At 36.7% G+C, this 27257-nt stretch overlaps 1 protein-coding gene across 2 annotated transcripts; it reads right to left on the minus strand.

Moving 5' to 3' along the window:
- Positions 1–7038: 7038 nt before the first annotated feature.
- Positions 7039–26633, minus strand: LOC105037558 (probable serine/threonine-protein kinase PBL2). 2 transcript variants are annotated; one of them, XM_073244485.1, is made up of 10 exons: positions 26138–26632; positions 25671–25807; positions 25133–25230; positions 22393–22751; positions 19759–20211; positions 19434–19594; positions 18395–18468; positions 18153–18297; positions 17902–18051; positions 7039–7373 (listed from the first exon to the last, which is right to left on the minus strand). In XM_073244485.1, exons 1-10 carry the CDS (start codon positions 26349–26351, stop codon positions 7296–7298), a joined length of 1869 nt encoding a protein of 622 aa, XP_073100586.1. In that variant the 5' UTR covers positions 26352–26632; the 3' UTR covers positions 7039–7295. The 2 variants fall into 2 exon arrangements, 1 of the variants encoding a protein (XP_073100586.1); XR_012134844.1 differs by lacking the exons at positions 7039–7373; positions 17902–18051 and having other exon boundaries at positions 18395–18526; positions 26138–26633.
- Positions 26634–27257: the final 624 nt, after the last annotated feature.

Genomic DNA, 27257 nt, shown 5'->3' on the forward strand with positions numbered 1-27257 from the left:
CTATTTTTTTCTTTTTTAAAAATTTATTTGAATTAAAATTAAAATTTTTATTTCATTTACTTTTTAATTAAAATTTATTTTAATTAAATTTAAAATTTTTATTTTTTTAATTTAGAATTATATTTTTTATTTTTTTGAATTCAAATTAAAATTTTTATTTTTTTTATAATTTAAAATTTTAATTTTAATTTTTTTTCTATTTTTACCATTTTTTCTATTTTTATGGCATTTTTTTAAGTATTTTTTCCCTTTGGAATATTTTTTAAAAAAATTAATTTGAAATAGGGAAAGTAATTTGAAATGATGTTTTTTTATTTGAATTAAAATTATAATTTTTTATTTTTTTAAATTCAAAATTATAATTTTTATTTTTTTCTATTTTTTTATTTTTTATGATATTTTTTATTTTTTTATTTTTTTAATATTTTTTTGAGATATTTTTTTAAAAAAATTAATTTGAAATGGAGAAAGTAATTTGAAATGATGTTTTTTATTTGAATTAAAATTAAAATTTTTATTTTTTTAAATTCAAAATTATAATTTTTACTTTTTTCTTTTTTTTTATTTTTCCTTTTTGATGGCATTTTTTATTTTTTTAATTGTTAAGATATTTTTTTGGGATATTTTTTTAAAAAATTAATTTGAAATAGAAAAAGTAATTTGAAATGATATTTTTTATTTGAATTAAAATTAAAATTTTTAATTTTTTAAATTCAAAATTATAATTTTTATTTTTTTCTCATTTTTTCTCATTTTTTATGGTATTTTTTTTTTAATTTTTTAAGGTATTTTTTTGGGATATTTTTTTAAAAAAATTAATTTTAAAAAGAGATTGTAATTTGAAATGATGATTTTTATTTGAATTAAAATTAAGATTTTTATTTTCTTAAAATTTAGAATTATAATTTTTATTTTTTTCAATTCTTTTTCTCTTTTTTTATAGTATTTTTTTTTACACTAATTTTTTTCTTTTTTTAGATATTTTTTTAAAAAAATAATTTGAAATGGAAATACTAATTTGAAATGATGATTTTTATTTGAATCAAAATTAAAATTTTTATTTTTTAAAAAATTTTAAATTATAATTTTTTTCTCATTTTTTCTCTTTGTTTTGAAAAATAAAAAAATAAACTTGCCAGTTGAAATGGCGTTTTTGAAAATGCCAGTTGAAATGATGAGTTTATTTTTTTTTTGTTCGTCATCCACGTGGAGAAGGGGGTGATGACGTGGACACTATAAAATGCCATTCCAAATGGTATTTTATAGAATTTGTATTAGTTTGATAAATAAGTTAAAAACTATATTATTTTTGTAAATAATTTTTTTTTTAAATTATTTTGATAAAGGACTCTGTGAGGATGGCTACAGCAGCGGTGGTGCCATCGGATGTCAAACTATGGGCAGGCATCTCGATGATGGCAGAGGCATGCGAAAGTAGATGCGGTGATGGTGACACATGATGCCGAACCGCATGCATATGGCATCCATCCAGATGGCAGGGCCAACTATGGTAGAACCGCACGACGGTGGCATCCGTGCGAGCAATGGGTGCATCCCGCACAGTGGAGCACAGCTCCATGGCATGCGGCATCCATTCAAACGATGGGGCTTGCTGTGGTAGAGTTGCGTGTAGGTGGCTTGCGGCAACATCATCGACATCCATCCGAGTATTTTGAGAGAGCATTTTGAGGTGTTGTGTCAACTTACCTAGGGTCCTCTTTTCCTCTCTATTTATAAAAGGGGAGTAAAAGTTGTGTACATCGGGGGGATTGATTGTTTCTGAAAGTACGCATGAATCATGCTGGAGGAGTTCGAGTTTTTGTGTCTATAATGCGGAGCCAGCTGATAGTTACCTTTTGGGATGGAATCTGATCTTGGTGGCCAAATCTTCCTTATTTGAACTTTTCATGATTGTGAGAAGAATTACTCTCCCAAAATGAGCTTCTTGCTAGATCAGGGTGACATGTCCAATTTGGACCGACACCCCTAAGCCAGTTGTAGCCGACCCTTACTGTCTTAGCTATGCCCAAGGACCTGATGTTCGAGGACCTGATCAACCGAGACTGAGCTACTAGTCCACAACAACCTTCCGCTATGTGCACAATAGCAATCTTCAGATCTCTGAATCTGATTTGCTTTGAGACTATCTTCAGGTCTAAATCCAGCTCTTTGTTTTGAATACTATTGCCATTTTCCACTTTTTAAATGAATCCAATGACTCATCCCACATTAGAATCATCACCTTCTTTGCCATCATGCTGGAAAGATTAAACTAAATCGTCCTGATATGTGGGTGATGACGTAGCATATGATTCCCGATGTGTCAATGATTGGATATTATCAGAAAGAATTCGAAGTACATGCCACATCATCACCAATATGCCACGTCACCTATGGGTCTTGATGTGCCACTCGATGATTAGATACTTTCGAAAAAAATTCCACATCAGATACTAATTATTGAGAAAAATACCTCGAATTCGATCTAAGCACAAAGAGGAGCCCGTAGCCACGTTCACAGCACAAAATAGCCCAGGAGGTAGCCCATGGCTAGGAGGGCCTGTAGCAGCCCACGGCCTGGCCTAGCTGGTCGCGTAGCCTAGCCGAGCGTGCGGCCCAGCACGTAGGCGTGCATAGGCAGGCGTGGCCCAGCACCGGCGTGTGCGGGCAGGCCGCGGGTGTGGCCAAGCGGGCACGCACTGGAGGCCCAATGGGCGCACTAGCAAGGAGCCCGTTTCTCCGAAAATTCGTGCAGTCCACCATGAACCAGCACCATATCTTGCTACATTTCTCACGGCTCATGGCTGTTCTCATGGATCGAACAGTGCCCATGCACGATTGAGTGCGATCCGATGGCCAGAACGTGTTGCAGCTTTGATCAAATGGCTACCAAGGGTTTTAGGGTTATAATCGGAGTTTAGTCTCCAATCCAGACTCTATCTGAGGGCGTTAAAAGATCCTGTGGGCAGACAGAGACTTGTGGCAGACGGTAGCAGTAGAAAATCTAATAGCATGGAGTTTGACGGAGACCTGAGCAGCAGCAGACCCTAGAGAGGTGCCAACAGAGAGCAGAAGCAGGAGCTTTAGACAAATTATCAGGCAGTAGATAGCGGTCGTTTCACAGGATCTCCTAGAGAAAGTTTTGTGAGGGAGTATTTCTTGTTGAGAGAAAGGGATTGATGTACGAGGGTTGAAGGTGTGATCTTTTTTTGTAAATTTTTTCTTTTCTCATAGTAAAACTTGCATATCCCATGAAGGTGAGCCTTTAGCTGATCCATGTATTTGATTGTATGTCTGTTTCTTCTTTCTTCTTTCTTCCTATCCCAACGAGTGGTACCAGATCCTACAACAATTGGTATCAAAGCTAGATGGTACTAGGGTGTAAGTTGTGATGGTGGTGATCAAGATTGAAGAAAATGGAGAAGACAGACTCAGTCAAGATGGAGATCAACAGGTTTAATAAGAAGAGTAATTTTTTTTTGTGGCAAGTGATGGTGAAGGACGTGCTCATCCAACAATGATTGATCAATGCTCTTTTGTGTGAGAAGAAGTCGACTACCATAGAGGTAAAGGATTGGAGGTGGCTCCAGATGTAGATAGTGAGTACGATCCGCTTATACCTAATAGATGACATAGTGATCCATATACTTGACGAGATTTCTCCGACGAAGATGTGGTCGAAGCTCAAGGAGATGTACATGGCGAAGCCGCTCATCAATACTCTCTTCCTCTAGAAGCAGTTCTACCAGCTATAGATGATCGAGAGACAGCGTGCAAGAGCATCTTAGTAACTTTCAAAAAATCTTCACCGACCTCCTCAGCATGGGTGAGAAAGTTAGGGAGATGATCAGAGTGTTGGTCTTACTTTCATCGCTTTTTCCTTCTTTTGAGTCTTTGATGACTACTTTTCTAGTGGGGAAGAGCACCATCAAGATGGAGGATATTACTTCTGTACTACTCCAGAACAAAGTTATCAAGCGGAAGAATCGAGCCTCGAGTTTAGGTGGCGACTCGACTATGACAGTAATTGAAGATGGTAGTGGCAGAAGACGAAGCGGCAAAGGGTCGCAACGTGGGTGGTCCAAGTCCAAGATAAGGGACTCGAACAAAATCAGATGTTACAAGTGCGATGAGTTGGGGTATCGAGTCAGAGATTGTCCATAATAAAAATATCGGATGAAGGCTACTGTGGCGATGATGAGTAGCAATACAGAAGACAGTGATGTTCTTTTGGTGTCAGGTGAGGTATCTACTTCTTTCTATTAGTGGATTATGGATTCTACATGTTCGCATCATGTGTGTTGCAAAGAGAAGCTGTTTAACTCTCTGAAGAAGAAGTGAGGACATTATTCACTTACCGGATGGATCGAGCTATACGATCGAGGGCATCGAGATTGTCAACGAAAGATACATATGGAACAGTCAAAAAATTGGATGAGATCCAATATATATCCAATTTCAGAAGAAATCTGACCTCACTGAGCAGACTGGATTCGACCGACTATAGATAGAGAGCTGATGGAGGAATCCTAAAAGTCTTGTGCGACAATAAAATTATGATGCGAAAAAAGTACGGAAGACATTACCTCTTAGTAGAGAGCTCAGCACGAAGTGGAGTTTCAAAAGTCAGTAGGAGCCTAGTACGAGGTTGAGCTCCAGGAGCAAGTGGATTGAGTATGAGATGGAAGACTCGGAAGGATGACAGACAATGCCACAGGGTGAAATTGCTATTACCGTAGAGACTATCTCGAGCAGATCTCAGATCAGGAGAAGCACAGTACATGATGGAGATGAGATCAAACGACCTAACTCGACTCTCATATTTGTGCATCCATATTTGACAGACATTTATCCCAGAGCATGAGGACGAGATCATCTAGAAAGCTGGAGATTAGGAGAAGATCGAATGTCAAATCGAAGTGGAGAAGCCCATAGCCCATACCTCCTGGGCTGCAGCAAAGAAACCATAGTGCAAAGAGAAGCCCATAGCCATGTTCACAGCACAGAACAGCCCAGGAGGTAGCCCACAGCCAGGAGGGCCTGCAGCAACCCACGACCCAACCCAGCCAGGCGCGTGGCCCAACGTGCGGGCGCACGCAAGCGGGCACGACCTAGCAGGCGCACAGGCGAGGAGCCCATTTCCCTAATGATTCGCACAGTCCACCATGGACCAGCACTGTTTCTTGCTACGTTTCTCGTGGCTCATGACTGTTCTCATGGACCGAACAGTGCACAAGTGCGATTGAGCGCGATCCGACGGCCAGAACGCATTGTGACTTTGATCAAATGGCTGTCAGGGGTTTTAGAGTTATAATTGGAGTTCAGTCTCCGATCCAGACTCAATTTGAGGCCGTTAAAAGGTCCTATGGGCAAATAGAGACCTATGGTAGACGGTAGCAGCAGAGAACCTGATAGCGTGGAGTTGGACAGAGACCTGAGCAGCAGTAAACTCTAAAAAGGCTTCAGCAAAAAGCAGAAGCAAGGACTTCAGACAGACTATCAGACAGCGGATAGCGATCGTTTCAGGAAGTCTCCTAAAGAGAGAGTGCTTTATGAGGGAGTGCTTTTTGTTGAGAGAGAGGGATTGATATACAAGGATTGAGGGTGTGATCTCCTCTTGTAAATTTTCTCTTTTCCCATAGTGAAACTTGCATGTCCCGTGAAGATGAGCCTTTAATCGATCCACGTATTTGATTGTGTCTATTTTTTATTTCTTCTTTCTTTCTGCTCCAACGAGTGGTACCAAATCCTATAACAATGTCATCATCCATGCAACATTATCTATGCCATATCACCATGAGTAATGATGTATCATTCGATGATAGGATATTTTTGAAAAATTCTATAGCAGATGCTATGTCATCTCCCATGCCACATCATCTACCCCACATCATTTATGAATACTAACATGTCATTTGATGATTGGACACTTTTAAAAAAAAATTGACACAGATGCCACATCACCACTCATGCCACTTCACCTATAAATACTAACATATCATTCGATGATTGAGCACTTTCAAAAATATTCCACATCAAATGTCACATCATCAAAATAAAAATTTTCATCCATTATGACGTAGCATCACTTGTTTGCCACATCATTTATGTTATACCATCTTCGTCAGACATTTTTCACCGTGTAAGCATCGATTATCGTCGGCTAAGATTTTCAATAAAAAAAAGTGATCGGAATTCAAAAAAAAAAAGACCACAATAAAACAGTTCAAAAAGTATATAAACTAAACTTTAGCTTTTTATAATTTAAGAACTTTTTAAAAAAACTCAACTTGGTTCAAAAACTAAAAACATCATTTATTTATGATACAATTCATATCAATAAGAGCAGTTGAGAATGTAATTTAGATGGATCTGCAGAAACTCAGCCGAGTTAGACCAGTGATCCACCCAAAACAACCAGCCAATGGGCCAAGTCTATGATTTGAGTTTCTGGTTTTTATAGCTAGATTATGACTCTAAAAGTAAGCAATCCAACAATGATTGGACTAATAACACAGCCAATGTGATCCAGATTTGGCAGACCGTCTAGTTGGATAACAGTTTTAAAAACAGCACCACAAACTTTGAACCATATTTTGCCCATTCATTTCCACCAAGGTTCCTTAGAACTGTTCTTGTCATCATCATGACGCTAAGAGAAATGTTTGAGCCAAGCAATAACGTGGATGAAACAGGTGAAAGAGAAACAAATATAAGCCATGTCCATCAGTTATCCACAGTCTAATGAGTCATTTCAGTGTTAAGAAACCAAATATCATTAGCACGCCATGCAAGTATTTAAATCAACATAAACCTGCTCATTGAAGAGTTATTTGCCGACACATCAACAAAATTAAGCTCGGAAAAATTTTCAAAATCTGCCAGAAGGAACATTGATGGATCTTAACTGCATTTCATAGATACTTCTAATGGAATGGGTTATTTAGATATGACAAATAGAAAGCTTTATACCTGTTATCACTAGTAATCTTACTTTTAAAAGATTATTTTAAATTTATCTGCAAAAGGCAGACAGCATTACCGGAAAATTACACATCCCACAATCAGTATCAGCAAAAAACATAAATTCCCAGTTTAAAGGATACAATCCAAAAACCGCTTATTTAGGTATCAGAAAAAAAGAAGACCATCAACAAGTACAAGATTAGTTCTTTACTAATCTCACAGGTCTACGGTAGTGTTTGGAGGAAACAGAGAAGCTACATCTACCCTGCAAGCAAAACAAATGAGATGAATAGTAGAAGGAAAGAGAAAGATGGCTTAAACTGCATACATCACTTTGTATAGTGGGGAACGAATTGCTGGGCCAAGTCTCGAGCATGGTCATTCTCTGCTTCAAGAAGGCGTACCACCTGTTTTCACAATGTTATTAGCATATGAACAAATTCATAGCAGCTCAAGGGATGATTAGGATGATTTCTAGCTATGAAGCATGGACACCAATAGTACATGATACTGAAATGGTAATGTGGCATATCTCGAAAAAATAGGATGCAATATAGAAAACAACCATAAGAAAATAATTTTTTACATATATGCAAAGAAGCATCTATAAAGTGCTTATCAAAATTCATGCTTTATATAATAGTATTAACATCCACAAACTCCATAATTTGGTCATCATTCAAATCAATAGAGCATAGTTATACTCCATACAATAATATTAACATCACAAAAATCCGAAATTAGACATTAGTCAGTAAAATGTCAACATTTGTCAAATAATAAAATAAAATAGACCCCTCTCCCTTATATCTAGAGGTATCAGGGAACCATCACAAGTGCATCTAGGAAGTATCTGACGCATATCTGATATGAACACATCAAGAAATTTGAAGTAAAAGTTCTTCCTAAAATTGCAGGAAAATCATCCATACATCTAATATGTTAGAAAAAAGGCTTGATCCTTGGAGCTGACATGTGAGAATTAGAAATTGACAGTTTCATGATTTTACCTATTCAAATGTAATTATTTATGCTAGTGCTGTATAAGCAAACTAGAACCAACAAGCCTAGTAGCATTTGCTTTTGTCCGGCTTTTTTGTGATTATAGGCTTCTAAGAGTACATAGGGTGCATTATTCTCCCATCCAATCAAAAAAAGAAAAAAACCCTTAGTAAATCAAAAGACCGACAGCCATTACCATGCTGCCGTGTGATCATGACAAAACACAATAAATATGACATACAACCATAACAAATAAGCATCACTCTTTTGGACTAGCAGAAAATGCCAATCAGGAATATGAGTACAACTGGAAACTGCAGAACAAAACTCCTAATATTATAAACCAAAAATCATATTAAACCTTGTTCAGAAGCCAGGATTATACTTATCCTATTAATTTATTTAAAGACAATAAAACAAATCTGAGCCTGCATCTGCCTCTAAATTCAATCTTGATCTGACAAACTTTATAATGTCCTACTTGCAGTTGGATTTATGCAACTCATAAGAAATCATAAACATTTTCATATCCTACATATGTGACTTGCATTTATATCCACCAGGGATTCAACCCAAACCTCACTTGTCTTAACTGTGCCCGATTTTGATCAGAAGCCCCCAAATCCCAAATATATGTTCACATATATTATTTATTTATATGTCTTAATGAAAGAAAGAAAAGTAAATCAAACAACGCACACAAGATTTTAAATGATTCACCCCCTTCTGCATTTCATACATGTCAAGACACACTCCACTAAACATATGCTGAATTTTGGTTCTCAGTAAGAAATTATTGCATATAGTGATGACCATTGCAGCTAAAACATATTGCCCAAATGACTATATAAATAAATAAAAATGAACTAGAAAGTCAAACAAAAGATTACACCCCTAAAGATTATGACTTGCTGCTGTAAAGTTAGCTTTTTGACATCTTTCTTTGTAAGAGTGGCCTTTTCCTTTTTGCCCGCTTCCTCTGTGAACTTTTCTAACTGTTACCTTGACTTATTAGAGAATTGTTACTACAAAATAGGAGAGGTTAAAGAGCATTTCTCTTCAAAGTGATTTTAGTGGCATCAGCTTTACCATGCACAAGATGGGTCTTTATGATATGTAGAGGTGGGGACGTGGTGTATGCTTCCTTGTAAAGCATGATAAGTAATATATATCCAATATTTTTAAAAGGTTATGGGCACGCTGTGCTTCATGAGTGGTTAGATATTTCTTTTATTATCCCCTTCTAGGATGAGAAAGGAACAAGGTTTTTAAGAATCAAGATATCCATCATCATGGTGCGTGACCAAGACCACGATGAACCAAGATCTTGGCTTATATCATCTGGGATGAAATATGGGAGATTTAAAAAGATCCGAGATTTTTCCAAGACGTTGGCTAATATTTTAAGACAGATATCAAAACCTCAACTAAAAGTAGCAATTATTTTAAGACACTAATTTTGAGATTTATTAATAATATCATTCTAAGAAAGTAAATAATCTGATTGGAAAATATTGACCAATATATTGATATCATATAAGCTGATATTTCTGGATCTATTGATATATATCAGCCAAGATGGAAAAGGCCAAATTATTTTCTCTCTCGAGGACTGACTAATACCTAACAATGAATGAGAAAAATTTCTCAATGAACTACAAAGAAAGGTGCATGTGAGATATTTCTCCTCAATCTATATTGCAACTTGATAAATTTTTGCCACCATACCTCATGTCCCACCAACTTATCCTGAATATCTAGACTTGGACTTAATGAACAACAAACTACAACATTGTTTTCTACCTTGGTGATATTGAACCTCATGGCTAAATCATAAAATCTCTTGAAATAGGCCATCAATGAGACAGTGATTTCTTTTTCTGTTGCATCCTATTAGAGGTGGGCATACACCTGATAATTATAGACAAGTAGGAATCAGCTCCTAAGGCTTTCTTTCATCTCCGCCTAAGAAGCAAACTAATTTCTCTCAAGCTTCAGTTGGACTCTTGCATCGATTCTGCTAAATATGTGTACCAACCTTGAACAGGGTCTCAACAAACTATACCTGCCCTTGCTTAGCTGAAACCAGAAGTGAAAACAGCTGGCCAGCCAACCAGGAAGTTTACAACCTAGGAAGTCCACTGCTTCTAGTCTCATGCCTCATTCGGGCTCCATATTTCAAAGGACATTGACAGCGTTTGAAGAACTACCTTGCTGCCTCTTCTTGGGAAAACATTGCAGCTCTGAACTCAACAATCAAATTCAGCAGTTCACCGTCCCAGGTGTTTGACATGCACATGACCTTTGCATTGGCCTTGAAAATGATGGGTTGTCCCCTTGGATTGTCAAAATCAGCATATAACCGATTTTTGGTTTGCAAATAAGCACATTAATGTCCTGAGTTTCAAGAATCAGATGAGTGCCAAGAATGGCTGATTGTTAAACTTAAAGGTTTCAGTGGGTTGTAAACTTTTAGTTTGATGAACATCCAAGTTAGAATGATTCACCTTTTTCTAGATAAAGAAGTCCATGACTTCATTGAACTGCTATGTATTTGGTCTTCGGTTGTTGTTTCTTATCACCAATAGTACAATATAGATTGTGGATTGCATGGTCAATTAGTTCAAGGCATTCTTCATACGATTGAAGCTTCTCTTCCCAATTAGCATACATGGTCTTGCACTTCAGAAGCAAGGGATTTGATACCAATGGATGTCAGCCCATTAACATCAAAACAATCAAAATAATTTGCTATATGCAGAAACAATCTCAGATATGGAGAAATTTGAAATTTGTTGCTTTGAAACATCGCAAGCAGAATAAGTAATATGAAGGTGGAAAGAAAATTAGAGTGGGTGTCAGAGAAAGGAATAGATACCTGGGAAGGAGAGTAAACAATCAGCACCATAGGCTCAAAGAGGAGAAGAGAATATTAATTCCCTTATATCTTCATAGCACGCGTGCACACACAGATACATACATGCATGCATGCATATATATATATAAAGAGAGAGAGAGAGGGGTAGACTTAGCTACGCTCAAGCGGATATGGTATTGTATCTAGCCGCCTCCCTATCCATTTGATAGGCATAGATCTCAAAGCAAATACCATCTCATTTAACCTCATTCACCATTTCACTACAGCGAGAATAAAAAGAAAATAGTCACCTTAGAAGGCATGCCTCTCCCCCTCCCTTCTATGCTTGCAAATATATATATATATATATATATATATATATATATATATATAGAGAGAGAGAGAGAGAGTCAGGCTAGAATCAATTCGACTAGATTTGGACTCCGATCCAATCAGATTAAAACTCTATAATAAAGGTCCTACATTAATGATCCAAGCCCTTGGATGTAATCTACTATCTCAAAACTGCTTGTATACAAAAAATAATATAATTTGGAGATCCATAGCCTATGCATCAAGTAGTCAAAGATTGGACCATCTAAATAAAATTGAATCAAATGTATTTTTTGATCTCTTGATGCATAGACTAGGGGTCTTCAAACCATATAATCTTTGGTGTGCAAGCAATTTTGAGATAGTAGATCACATCCAATGATTTGGATCATTAATGTAGGATCTCTATTGTCTAGTTTTGATCTGACAGAATCTGAGTCCAAATCCGATCGACCTTACTCAAGTCTGCCCCTATATATAGAGAGAAAAGGGGGTAGACTTAGCTACGCTCAATTGGATATGGGATTGTATCTGGTCACCTCCCTAACCATTTGATAGGCATGGATCTCAAAGCAAATACCATCTCATTTACCTCATTCACCGTTTCACTACAGCGAGAATAAAAAGAAAATAGTCACCTTAAAAGGCATGCCTCTCCCCCTCCCTTCTATGCTCGCTCTCTCTCCCCCCATTTTGCCTCTCTTCTACTATTGTCTTCTCTCTACCATTCTCTCCATCTCTCCTTAAAGCTACATTCCTCCCTCCTTCAATTCTCTACTCTACCTACAATCTGGCCGATGGTGCTCTCTCTCTCTCTCTCTCCTTTGCTCTATTCTCCTATCCCCTATTTCTACTCCACCTCTTCTCTGCTCTCATCTCTCTTTCCTCTCATTCCCTACTCCATCCCTCCTCCCACTTTTCCTAACTAAGATCTTTGAGTCCTCATCAGCGAGAAAGGTAGGTCTACCAATAAAAATGATGGCAAGAAATTTTGAAAATTTTTAAAAATTTTGAATAAAAAGAACCATGATTCAAAGGTAAACTCCTTTCCTATTTTTTTTAATTATTATCTTCTTATAAAAAGAATAATTTTTGAAGAAAATGGGACAGCTCAAAATGTTTGATTTATTTTTTCCTTGTGTGCTATCATTTGCCCCTAATATTGCTATTTTCCTTGTCCCTTACTTTCTTTTCTTCTCCTAATAGTCTCTCCAAAACCTCTTCTTCTTTCTCTTGCAGTTGATTTCTTCTAACCTTAAATCCAAGATCTGAAGGAAGCCCTAAGCTAGCAGAAGAAAATTCTTCAAGAAGGCAAGAAGCATAAGCCTACGCCCTTCTCTCATGTCACCTCAGTTGTGTCTAACAACAATGTCAAGAAGGTCAGTGGTTTTGATGGGTTTTCCGAGATCCAAATCCACTATGACGTTAGATTGTGCTCCCTTTCACTAGCTGCTTCTTTGAAACTTAGCAAGGAATAAACAATTGGTGTTGAGAAATAAACACTACCATAGATCTAATAAAGACTTGCTGTCCACAGGATGAGCAAAAAAAAGCAAGATCTCATCTCTGATTTCCTACTTTGTAGAATTAATAAATACTCAGCATGCAGCGATAAAGACCTATACAACCAGGATAACCAATAACTTTGAAATGATAAACACCAAATCTAAAATAGTAAAGCACTAAAGCTGCAGAAATAAGCAGCAAAAGTCTAGTAATATGATGCTCAGGTCCGAACTGCTTTGAAGTAAATAGCAACGAAGGATAAGGAGAAACTTAGCAAGGAACAAATAGTTAGAATTAAAAAATAAACACTAACATAGAGCTAGTAAAGACTTGTAGTCTACAAGATAAGCAGCAAAGTAAGGTTTCATCTCTTTCTTTTTACGGATTTGAATAAACACTTGGCATGCGACGGTAAACACCTACACGGCCAGGATAAACAATAACCTTGAAATGATAAATACTAAGTCTAGAACAGTATGAACTAGAGCTACAAAAATAAGCAATAAAAGTCTCATACTATGATAATCAGGTCAGGGCTGTTCAGAATAAATAGCAATGAAGAAAGATAAGGAGAAACTTAGCAAGGAATAAGCAATTAGTATTGATGAATAAACACCAATAAAGAGCTAGTAAAACTTGAAATTTATGGGATAAGCCAAAAAAACAAGAACCCATGTCTGATTTCTTGCTTTGAAGATCAAAGTAGATACTTAGCTCGCAGCAGTAAAGACCTACCAGGCTAGGGTAAATGGTAACCTTGAAATGATAAATACCAAGTCTAGAGTATGAAGCACTAAAGCTGCAGAATTATGGCCACAAGAAAATAAATTTTAGTCATAGGCCAAATGGCTGATCTAGCTAGAAGCAGTGGAAATGTACTTGTTCTTTATTGGGTTTTCTTTTGCATAAGATTAAATGATGATCACATGGTTATGTGGAATCCCATTCATCTTTGTCATTCAAGCAAAGAACCTTATATATACAATTTATCATATCATCAATATCAAGTTTCTTGTTTTCTCATTATCTATTGATTACCGTACAGTATTATGGAAGGACATAAACTATCAATGGTAATTGAGTCTTTTACAACCATCAATCAAGTAGCCTGTCTTCCACAATACAGACTAAAGTAGCTCCAAGTAACAGAAATGATTTGCCAAACAGAAGTCATTTACCATTCCCCAAAAAAAAATTTGTTAGTTACTCCCTTTACCTAATTTTTATGGCATTGTTTACCGGTGCTTTCTATCATTTCGTGATTCCAACCAGAAATTACAAGGTGGATTGGACAAGAGGATGGGAGAGAGTGGAGGGGTGCATATGAGAGAGAGAGAGAGAGAGGGTTCGGAAGGAGATGAGAAGAAGAGAGGGAGGCGAAGCAGAGAATGGGAGGAAAGAGGATAGATTGAGGTAGAGCAGGGGAAGAAGGGATATGTGAGACGAGAGAGCAAGAGAGAGAAGAAGAAGAAGAAGAAAGATAGGGTAAAGAGGGATAGAGTGGGAGGAGTTAGCATGGAGAAGGAGAGGGGCTCGACTATTGATTAGAGTAGAGAAGAGAGAACAAATGGAAGAGAGATGGGGGTGGGAGAGAGAGGAATGGAGCAAAAAAAATAATGAAAGGAGAGAGGAGGAGAGAGAGAGGCATAGATCTCTGAGGAGAGATGAAGAGAACGGTAGAGCGTAAGGAGTAACAAACGTGATAGGGGAAGGGGAGAGTGAGCAAAGAATGGAGGGAGAGGGGGGGGAGGGGGGGTCGGGTGGAGTGCAGAGGGAGAGACACACACCTCTTGATTAAACTACTTTTTTGCTTCTTACTATAGTATATTAAGGCAGATGAGAGGCTTAGTGGGACATTGTTTTCTTCAAGATCCATGCCCATCCTATGGTTGGGGGGAGGCACTTGGATTCACCCCATATTTGGTCGATCATTGCCAAGTCTATCTATATCCAAGGAAGTCTTTCTATTAGTCCAAAAATACACCTACCATAACCAATCTCCTTAAGATTATCCAAGGGAAAGAGAAGATGGGTGGAAAAGACACATGGATGCTAAAAAGGGATGTGTCTCCATTCTGCATTTTCCTCTCCTCCTTTCTTTTTTATCAATTAGCTCAACAAAGGCCCCAAAAGTTACTATTAATATGGCCCTTATAGCTTAAGTTGCTACATCCTATAATAATTAAAACCCTCCAAATTCTAGCCAAGTCCACCAATATCCAAATGGAAGTATTTCTATTAGTCCAATAATACACCAATTATAACCAACCTCCTTAGCATTATCAAAGGGAAGAAAAGATGGGTGGAAAAGGCACATGGATGCTAAAAAGGGATGTGCCTCTATTCGCATTTTCCTCTCTCCTCTTTTCTATTTTATTGGTTGGCTCGACAAAGGCCCCAGAAGTTCTTTTGGTATGGCTCTTATAACTTCAGTTGCTGCATCATGTAATGATTAAAACCCTCCAAAATCAAATTAGATCTGAGCCCCAACATACCAAAAAAAGATCCATTAAGATGAGAAACAAATGAAAGAGTCATATATCAAAAACCTAAAAATCAGCATACATGTCCAAGCCTTTATACAACTGTTTCTTTATAATGAAAAACCCTTTTACCTAAATGGAGACTAGTCTATGACAATCGGATAAATTTCTGACCTTCTTTCATGCACTGTTAGGAAAAGTTTATAAGAGAGTAAATAAACACCAACAGAGGCATAGACAACCAAAGAAAGGAAGAGCAACTTCAGTTCAAAAAGTGAATGAAAAAGGTTGTTCATCCACATTGACTTTAGATATGGAGAATGCTTTGAAAAAAGCAAGTGTACATAACCATCCTTTTCACATCTATATTTTGCACAAATATAAGCTATTCAGATAAAAGTCATCATCATCATAGTCACAATTTTATATTTTATAGCATGTCAATTGGTTTAGTTGGTAAAATCACTGCAGTTTGGGTATTAATGACCGGGGTCTAAGTCCTTGTCTCCACAATTTAAGATCCCAATAGATTTCAATGGGCCCTACCCATATTCTTCTCAAGAGATAAATTGCCATACACACTCTTTTTCACTGACTATAAGCTCCATAAAATCTAAAATATATAATTTATAGCACTATCTTTAGATATAAGACATCAGCTCGTTTGTCTTTTTAGTTAATATAAGAAGACATGGAGTATTGGACATTGGTTTGAAGTCAAGTTCATAAAATGGACAATTTTTTAAAGGGTCTGAAAAACTAGTTGAACTAAAATATAGATGTTGGTTGTCACTTTAGAGAATGAGAAAAACCCATAGACAACCAACAACTTAAGATACCAAAAGAATGATTATAAAGAACGGAAGGAATTTTAAAAATCCTAAAACTAAATAAAAGTGGCTATATTTTCCAACTTCTCAACTCTCGTGACAACCCTAATTAGATTTCTTCCTTAGACATTTAAATGATGTCAAACTTATATAAATAAGGATCATAACATTGCTTGGCTTTGAGAAGGAGTCATCCAAATATGAAGTTAGGATTCCCATGAATCTATGCATAACAAGAGTCTCATGTTCTCCAAAATCCAAAATCCAAACTCATAGTGATTTGTTAGTTATAGCAAAACTTGGCATATGACGATTCATAAAGATCATCCCAAATAGTTCGAAAAAGTCTAGATGGTTATGGTTATAATAAAACTTAAGCTTATATACTAAAAATATAATATAACAAACAAACCTTAAACAATTTAATGAGAAAAGCATATTAGCACCTGCTTCATTTTAAAATCTTTTTAAGATCTCTCATATCCAAGATCTTTAATAATAGCTATGTGCGTTCATTTGAACGTGCATTATAACCAGTGATAATACAGCTGGCAAATCATGAGATTAGTGCTGCCTGTCATAAGAGGATGTGCAACGGCATTTGATGTAGGTGGTAAAGGTAAGAATATTGGATTATAGGAAGCATAAGCTTTGAATTATAGCATTTGAAGATGATTAAGTGAAAAAACTTATGACATTATTGTTTAATTATGTGTTACAGAGAACTAAGCAGGTTTTCAAACAAGAAGTGATCAGATATGAATAAGGTTGAACAGAAGAACATTATAGCAAGAATTCAAAGGTCAACATCTTATGAAAAGATGAAGTTGGAGAAAAACCTTGGTAATCCTAATCATATGCCAGTTTTTGTCCAAAGATCAAGGATAAAAGGCAGCGAGTGAGCTTGTGCTTTCAAGGTGGATTTAAATATGAAACTACACTCACTGGGTACTACTAACATTGAGAAAGTAAGGTTTATTTTTTGCAATAGTAAGAACAAAGTGGGGTTTGATGTTTTCAACAATTCATGAGTTCATGAGGAAGAGGCACCGGAAAATGAGGGGGTCCCATTAAGGACAATCTTAGACATCTTAGTGATAGCATATCAGATTTCTTGCCTGTGTAGAGATCTGCTAAAATGCAGCATCATCATGAGATAAGATCTATTATTTGGAAATATTGTTTAGACTGGATCACCTGATACCTAAGTTGGTCATACAAGAGCATGTATTGTGAAAAAAATCAAGAGAGTCTCTATGGTGCCAAATAAGAAGGCTGCAGAAGAAGAATATTTCACTAGGAATGATGTCCTAAAAAGGGAAACTTGGCACTTGGTCCCTCTGCTTGACTACCATGTCATGGTTTTTATGCAGATAGCATTTCAAGTTTAGTCCCTTCACTCCCTTGCACGCAGTTAGGCCTGTTTGTATATGCCTATTCCTGTACATTGTTAATAACAGTTTTCTGAACGCATGAACTCACAGGCCAGGAATTAAACATAAAATGGCCATCAAAACCAAGGGCCTGGAAGACTAAATGTAAAGTGGCAGTTGATCCAGGAGGCAGACCTTCATCACCATAATTATGGCTTATATCCTTCCAAAGCACCAAAAGCATTATGCCACCATAGTGGAGACTCAAGCATGATTACAGTATCAACCACAGTTATTAGAATAGTTAGCATCTACAACTAGAATTTGTTGCGAAAATTGTTGTCTCTGCACTTTGCAGTTTCCATTAGCCCAGTGCCTAAAGCAGATTACTTTCCCCAATCAAAAAATTTACAATAATGGTAACGACGGATTGATAGTTATAAAAACACCAGTCCTTTCCAAACCATCAACAAATCTTTCGTAAACTAAGCAACATAAATTTAATGTCTGCAGAGGTAGAAAAGAACTCAAGCACAAAACCTAATACAAACCTCTCCCATGGATGGACGGATCTCAGGATTTCTCCGAACACAGAGGAATGCTGCTCTAGCCAGATAATACAATGCATAAGTATCATAGGATTCTCCAATACGTGGATCAATAAGTTCATGCAGTGCAAGCCTTTCAACTAGTGGTTCCGCCTAAAATTAGCAAAACAGAAGAAGCTTTATCATGATGTCATCTGACATATGCATGCTTTAGGTTGAATATTTTTCTAGCAAACAAGAAAATTTTGCCAAACCCATTCCAGTAAAGGTTGACGCTTCCCATTTTGTTCATCCACTACCCTGCGTCCTGATATCAGTTGAAAAAGAACTACCCCAAATGCATAAACATCAGTCCTCACAGATACAATCCCATGTTCAGCATACTCAGGAGCAATATACCTACATAGACTTAAAATATTGTCAGTATTATATAAAATGGGAAAAGCTGAGTGTGAAACTAGGGGTATGACATGATAAATAGGCATGAGGTTCCCACCCTGATGAACCAAGAACTGTTGTGTGGAAAGAATCATTGTTGGACTTCCATCTAGCAAGGCCAAAATCCCCAAGCTGTGGAAAACCAGACTTCATCAATATATAGGGTTCTTCCACTGCATAACATGTATATCTGCATGTGACTTGAATCTTAATTCCAAATTAAGCAAAGACATAAGGAAGAGATGTAAATTGGGTAGCATGATGGTAAGAGTTATACAGAAATTTCATATAACGTGCATGATGTAGGTGATCCACAGCTTCCAAAAATGAATAAGGTTTCAGCAAACCAGGCCTCCAAACTTGAAATACAAGAGAAGATGGGAGCTTCCATAAATGCGACAAAAACCAGAAATTCCCAAAATGAAAAGCCCATTTTAAAATTTTGATCAAAAACTGGTCAACAGGAAAATCAAGCTTAAACATCATATGATAACAACTGAGACATCACAAAGTTACTCTTGTATATTTTTTTTTCTTTATTTTATTATCAAACTTCCCAATTGTACTAAAATTAGCTTCCAAGAATTTAATCTTGACTGCCTCCAACTTCATCTAAAGGTCAGAAATAAAACCATTTGACCACAAAAAGATGCCTTCACTTTTTTGTGTACTCCGAGCTAGGTTTCATAAAACATGTATAGATGTGGATATGAAATGTGAACATGCAAGTGGGTGAAGAGAACAGAAAATATTTCACAAGTTCAAAGGTTGAAATCACTTCAGAACTCCACACTTGTGCACATGAAGTCTAAAGAAGGTATGTTGGAAGACTCTGTTCCTACAGCTAAGATTCCTTGGTTTAAAACACAAATCAGTGTTAAAATGACCCAGATCACCTTAAACTAGCATTGGTTTTGGGGCCTGAATGACATCTCCAGTGGTGAAGTTTTCACGACACAACAATACTAAAAATTACTTCAAATTTTCTATATGCAAAATAAGTTAATGTTTCAGCAAACTGACATGCGCCTCTGACATACCAATTTCATAGTCAACAGAAACAAATATGGAAGGTAGAAAAGTTAACACAAATTTACCATGGGAACAAAATCATGAGTAAGTAGTATATTGCTTGGCCGCAAATCTCGATGAATTATCGGACCTCCACGGCACTCCTCATGTAGAAAACGCAAACCTTTTGCTATTCCAATAGCCATAGCATGTCTTTTATGCCACTCCAGTAGGTGGGCTGACTGACCTATTTATCAACAGAAATAGCAAGAATCTCAAGCAAAATAAATAAATAAAGAAAGAAAAATCTTGCAGGTGAAATTGCTATTGCTGTCAAAAGATAATAATATTACATATTTATTACAATGTGATATGTAAGTCTAGGTCATTTTGACTCCAGCAGTCACTTACTGAACAAATGCCACTCTAGAGATTTGTTGCAGATATACTCATAGACCAATATGTTATGGTTCTCCTTGCAACAGTAACCCAACAGCATCACGATATTTCTATGTCGTGCAAAGCTGAGAATATGTACTTCAGAAAAGAATTCAGAATATCCTTGTGTACTTGCTTGCTTCCGAATTTTGGCTGCAATGATCTGCCCATCTTTAAGTTGGCCTTTATATACACGACCAAATCCACCTTCTCCCAACAAATTTTCTTTTGAAAAATCAGATGTTGCAACTTGAATCTCTGAAAATTGAAATCTCATAGACTCCTTGACATAAAGTATTGATCGTAGCCCACAAACAGCACAAAGAATTGGCTTTTCTGAGGAATCATACTGGAAAAGAGTATTATGTTGGCCTTGCAGTGCACGAGGAACAGAAGGATTTCTGTGATCTCCTTTGGAAAGCTTCCCTGCAAGATATAAGAATCATTTAAATACGAAGAACAACATTAGAAGAAAGCATGTGACCAGCAACTAACTGGCTGCAGACAAGAACTACCATCACATTATAAATTGATATAGAGATAACCGCAAGAAATAGAACATATATAACCAGAGTTTGCAATCTCGGTACTGAATCTCCTACTGGCATGATGTTGGTAGAGTGTTGGTACTCCCAGTACAAGGGATGGTTCAGCATACCAACACTTGGTATGCCCCTTTACCAAGTATCTGTTCAGTACCAATATGGTACAAGCATATTTGGTAGGGAGTGGCATGCACCAGTACCATGAACCTTGCATATAATGATGTAGAGTTTGTTGAGCATAATCTTACTATATTTTCTGAACAGTGAATAGTGGAACTGTTGAGTATTTCAAATATTTTTAAGAGTCATATAAAGACAGTTTCATTATTATACTAACATTTTTATCATCAACAAACCTTTGTCAAGCTGTTAGTTCCTTGCCAGGCATCCTTTCAATATTATAAGGTATCTGATAAAAATGAACAGATACCAGCGAAAAAACTCAAGTATGCAAGATTATTCATGATTACAAAATACCCAAGTACTGCATGGACATGATAGCATCCCCAATCCCATAAGCAAAATAATGCATATCCATGTCACATGACAACACTGAGAAAGATTTCATGATATAAAAAATTGACAAGACAATCATAAGTTTTATGTTAGAGCTGGGGCAGGTTATATAAACCCAGATTATAGGGCCCATTTTAGTTTGGTGTAAGTGGGATGAATGGCAGCCCACTTTACCGAAGTGGCTTCAGCAACCCCTAGGCCCAAGCAACCTTGGGCCATTTCTGCCTAACAGCACCACTTCAGGCCAACCAAACACATAAAATGGGCTCCCTTTAGCTGAACTGAGTCTGGATGCCCAGTTATGGGCAGCACAGGCCTATAGAGAAAATATCGTTATTGCCTGTGCAGTTTATATAGAAAATATTATCTGCTCCATTAGCTGACCTCAGAACTGTTAGGGAGGGGTTTCTTACAGTGAAGGACTAGTTGGCAGCAATGAAGTAATGAACAGAAGATGATTCCATTTCTGCAAACTCCATGCCAAACAAGGACCTGATGAAGAATAACAGCTTGAAGGAGATAGACTGCAAAGAAGTGGCTCCAAAGTGGTATGGTGAAGAAGGTGTTCGATGTCTCCGAGGAAGGGAACCATTCACTGACTGGCTTTAAAATTTTGTGAATAACAAACGTACCAAAGTTTGGTTGAAGGAGTGCCCATTAGAGCTCGTATATTTGGTCAGACAGGACAATAATCTTCGTTACTTTAGTCTTTCATGTGATTGAATAGTTCTTGTTCCGAAAAGATACATGTTGTGTTGTCTTTACCATACAACAATGACGATGACAACAACAAAGCCAACAGTATTTTTTAAACAGAATGATAGCTTTAAGAAAAAGCAAAAAGAAAAATAGCTATTTTATGAACTTGTTAGAAAACCTTAACAACATATAGATAATCAATCTTGCAGCAACAAATAGCATTTTATGATAATTATAAAAGTACAAAAAAGAAACAATCATACAAGGGAATATCCTGATAATTTTGCACTGTGAATGAGCTAAAGTGGTGGCGATTGATGAAGCAAGGAATATGTAAGTGCTGGATTATCAATCTACTAAAATAAAGAGTTAAGTGCGACCCATTAGCATTAATAGAATCAGAGATTAATACAGTATATATCTACAAAATAACGTAAGTTTTTCTTGAAAAATCAAAGAAATGGTTTTTGTTAGAAATATTTTGACTAACTTACTGTTTGGCCAAAGTCCTTGGTTAACTCAAGTGGGTGATGTTGTTCGGGTGCAGTAGCAGTTTCGGGTGCAGATGCATGAAAACAAATCTGTTAAAAATATTTTGAACAAGGAAAAGCTTAGAAAGTGGGTGCAGATATAAGTTTCTGGAGAGATTCTGAAGGGGATTCCCCATGTCCTGTTACCAAGTGACAAACATAACACAACTTTGTAGCGCCTTATAGTATTGTACAAACCAAATACAATGAGATTACTAAATACACCATATCAAGCATATTGTACCTAGGCCATATACAAACACGATACGTAGTGGACACTTATCTTGTACACAAGAAGATGAAGCTCTCTCACATACCAGCTTGCTTAGATAAAGATTCAGTCTCATCATATTCTAAATTTTTGAGATCCAAAGATTTGGAGCTGGATGCAGAGAGCATGTTGTGCTTGAAAATATCAGAGTTATCTAGGGAACTGGAAGAGGCATAATAACTTGAGCAAGATATGACAGACTGCTCATTGTGTTCAGTCTCCTGCATGTTGAATTGGAACCCAACAGTCCTGCAGTCAGAGTAGAAGGATTTCTGCTCCGAGACTTCCTTATTTGAGGCATTTGTGAAAAATGGCTTCATCACTTCCACAGATAAACTATCCTGAATTAATGCAACCTTGCAGGGAATATGTTTCACATAGAATTTCAGATCCTTTCTTAAGTTCCTGTTAAGAGCAAGTATCCATTATTCCAAGCAATTTAATTGAAAATTGAACTCCAAAATAACACTATAGGCTCAGCAATCTTCATAAGAGATAATGGATTTAAAAATAAGAAATATTTGAGGTCAAGTCACTTTAGCAGCTCTTTCGTGTGTTAAAATCAACAGCACAATAGGATTCATGCTCATCCGAATAGTTTTTTTTTTTCCTCACTGAACTCATCTGAATAGTTTTAGAAGTAGTAATACTATGTATTGACGTAGATCAATCATGCTAACTGTAGGTTTGTTTCTGTGCAATATAACCCATTTCACTTGAAAACTTCATTCCACAGAAAGCTATTACTAATGATATATCAACATCTATAAGCAACACACAGTCATATTTCTGCACACCAATTTGTTTTCCTTTTATATTGGCAAAGCATAAGAACAAAACAAAGAACAAACTCTGATTGTGGACACCAAATGCTATTGCATCTTGACATTTCTGAATACTGTTTGCACACAATGGTTTCGTTTCACTCTAGTGATGCTTGAAATGTTTGATTCCTGCTCAATGCAAGCAATTAAACTGAAGATTTATCATGGAACCAGAAGGCAGTTTAAAACTTGTTCAGGCCCCTAACCTGTCTGACATGGACCAGCAACCTTGTCAGCTTGAACTCCATTACCGACAAACCTCAAAGCACTATCTGAGTTCCCTTTCTATATTATATATTTTTCTCCCTTATTCTATATAAAGCATCATTTACAATAAAAGCATTAAAGATGCAATATGAAGCAATTGTTAAGCATAATCAGTGAGTTCCAAGCTACTTTAAATTTCCTAACCAAGCCCTTGAACCTCACCAGTAAGCACTTCACAGATGGATCCATGGTGCAAATTATGTCACAGGAGATGAGGCAGTAACATGAATGATAAATTAGGACAATACAAGATAATTTAGTAGGATAAGCCTTCATAAGGAACCAAAAAACAAATTAAAATTGCATAATACTAAATTTAATCTATAGATGACTGGAGACTGGGCCCTGCCCAATGAGTTAACAAATGATCACAAGCTTAATCCATCCATCATGGATCTATTCACAAAAATGGAGACAACAATTAAGGTCCAGTAACAACCATTAGGTAATTTCTTCCATCTGGACCTTTTCATCAAATGCCTAATCTAAGTCAATAGTGGCAATTTTCACCCTTAAAAAAATTCTGTAACATTTACTGCTTTAATCTGCACATATGATGTGTAATGACTAAATTGCTGACCATTGTCAAATAAAGAAAACAAGTAAAACATTAGCAATTCAACACAAGAGTCAATCTGGATGTACAAAAGAAGCATAGTTAGACAGAGTATTTCATACATCTTATATCTTTAAGTTCCTCACCTAGGCATTACAAACATGAGCAAAACAACGCAAGCATCAAGAAGCAATCATATTACCCAGAATTCAAGTACAGCCAAGTTGCTTCATGGAAACAAAACAACATCTTGCACACAACTATTTAGCTTGGCTTTCCAGCAGTAATTGTGACCATCATGCTGACCTGGAAGGCAGAACCATATGAAGATCTACTTAAAATAGACGGGCCTAACCAAATTTCCACATTGAAACCAGCAGGCATAGTTTGGAATTATAAGTCCCTAGCACTGTTGACATCGATTGGCAATATTGATAGAATAAAGTAACACCCTCAAAGAGATATCTCTCAATGCACTAAAAATTCCCTTATTCTTTCACCTATTTTTCCCTATTTACATGCATAAAGCATCACAGCACCACAAATTTACCAGGAAGCAATCGTATGTATAAACCCAGTTGTTGCAATTATAATTGATGAGAAAAATTATATACAATGTTAAAATGTTATAACAAAACCTTAAAAGCATAAGCATCCAGAGCAAGCCAAACCAACCAGATTGCTAAAATCATGATTTAATGTACCAATGAATTGAAACCAGGTCTGTTGCAAGCATCGACCAAAAGATATCCAGATCTACTATTTTCATTGTTACAGATCTACCTCCAGGAGAAATGAGAAAATTAACAAGCCTTGGCACTGGCCAAACCAAAAAAAAAATGTCTAGGATCTTTCTTTCGTATCTATTTTATCCTCAGTTGAAGTAAAAACTGAAAGCTTAGATGATATAAAGACTTGATATACATTTCAACAATTTGATAGGCATATAATACAGGTTGCACTAATTGTCAATCATGTCATATGAAATGATCAAATAAAAGAGTCATTCTGGATGCAATATAAGAAACACTACTAAATAATTTATTTTGATGCCACTAATCATGTTATGTCTTATCTCATCTAGATGTGGAAAATCTGAACTTAAATGAAATAACACAAATAACCAGAGGCAAACATACCGATCAAATATAACCCATGTCGCTTTACTAGAAACTACTTCTTGCAAAATAACTACTTTTGTAGGCGTTCCTGCAGTAATTTTGACAATCATGCTGACCTGGCACAGAGAAATATACAATCAGAAAAATGACAACACTATGGCACACAGGTGTCAATGCTTTTTCCACATTTCAGTACGTTATAGGACTCATAATTATGCATGTAAGTAGCACACTGAATTCCTGCCACACAGACTAACATATACAAGGATAAATAATAAGAGATATGTTGATAGTTCATATACGACCTGCATCTGGATGATGTCAGACTTCATTATTCGCATTAAAAATCAGTTAAAAAAATTTTTGCCATTTGAGAGTAGGCAATGGATTTTTTTAATCCAAATCTAACTACAAGTTTGGTTTAACAACTGCAGCTAGCCATGCAACATTCAGTAATGCATTATGGCCTCCTATAAAACATGCAAGAACAAGGGTTAATGCATAAGAATATAAACAACAGTAAACATCAACTCATGCAGCATTTGCAGCAAATTACCCCTTCAGCTTTGCATTGCTCAGCACTTTGTAGAAGCATGCTTTCGTACAAATAAACTTGCCTGGAGATCTCCTCTTCAAGTGCACGGGAACTGGGCCCAGAAAAGGAATCGGTGCATGCTTTTATTTGATATCCCACTAAGTCAAGCAAACAAAGAATCTTTGTCAGGTGATCAATGGAATCCAAAAAACTAAAAGAATAAGATGCAACATTAACTTGCATATTTGATATTTTTTCAGTGACATTTATCGGAATTACAAATAAGTACGAAACTCAAAAAGTAAGAGGCATCCTTTCTATCATCTTCCTCCCCCGCTTTTCACTTCAATGTCAAGCCGTAAAGGAGGGGAATAAAAAAAAAAAAGAAAGAAAAGAAATCCTACTCTTCATGTCAAAGGATTCAAATCCAGAACTAAGAAGAGAAATCTGACGAATGAATGAACGGGAGACGAGAGGGGGATTCTCACTAGGGTGGGTGACGGTGTGGAGGACCCCGAGGACGAGCAGGGTGTCGCCACCATTGAGAATGTCGCCCCTCATCCGGATGTTCTTCACGGTGAGCTGGAGCTCGCACTCGTTATGTTCCCTTGTCGCGTCGTAGGCGACGATCACGACGTTGGACGGCAGAAGTGAGGAAGTCTTGCGCTGCTCCATCTCCAGAGATCGAGAACGAGATTGCATCGAATTTCCCAAATCATTCCCTTCCCGACTCCTAGGGTTTGCACCGCCGCCTCCTCGGCTTTATCTCCAGGCATCGGCTCGTGACGACGCCAAGATTCGGAGGATATCCGGAGATGGATTCCGAGCATATTCGGGAAGAGGGATGGGAGAGGACAAAGGAGAGATGGTGGTGGGACTGTGATCGCTGCCGGCCGAGAAAGATGACACGGCCCACGGGCGCGTGAAAGCTTCAACAAGGGAAGCGGGATTTTCTGCTTTTGGAGGAGGCATGAAGGGAGAGCAAGGTCGAACCGTTACGAAGAGAAATTATTAGTTGGACCGTGTCCACCAGCTAAGCGGTGGACCAGATCCACGTTTAAAGAAGAGGAGGGAAAACGGACTCCTTTCCGATGTCCCCGTTCAGAAATTATTTGTCCACGGTTGATCACGTAGCAATTATTTTTCAACATATATTTAATATTTAAAATTTTATTATTTTTATTTTTTAAAAAAATTATAATATTTTATGATATATTATAATTTTTTATAAATAGAATGTCATGATACGATCCAAAAATTATGACATCCTGTGACATATTATGATATCCTACGTCAAATTAAGATTTTCTGCATGCAAGATATCATAATATAATCCAGGATGTCATAATGAACCAGAATGTCAAATATAGAAGGAGTATTTTTATTCAACTATTTTTTAACACGTATTTAATGTCTGCAATTTCACTTTTTTATTTGAAAAGTTTGAATGATGAAAATATCTTTGCTTTTTGAAAAAAATTATGATATTCTATGGCATATTTTGACATCCTGCATTAAAATTATAACTTCCTGTATGCAGAAAGTCATAATATGGACATAAGATGTTACAATTTTTTCCAAAGAACAAAGATATTTTCGTCATTAAAA

The sequence above is a fragment of the Elaeis guineensis genome, chromosome 1 (genome assembly GCF_000442705.2).
Source record: "Elaeis guineensis isolate ETL-2024a chromosome 1, EG11, whole genome shotgun sequence".
In the NCBI taxonomy this organism is placed as follows: Eukaryota; Viridiplantae; Streptophyta; class Magnoliopsida; order Arecales; family Arecaceae; genus Elaeis; species Elaeis guineensis.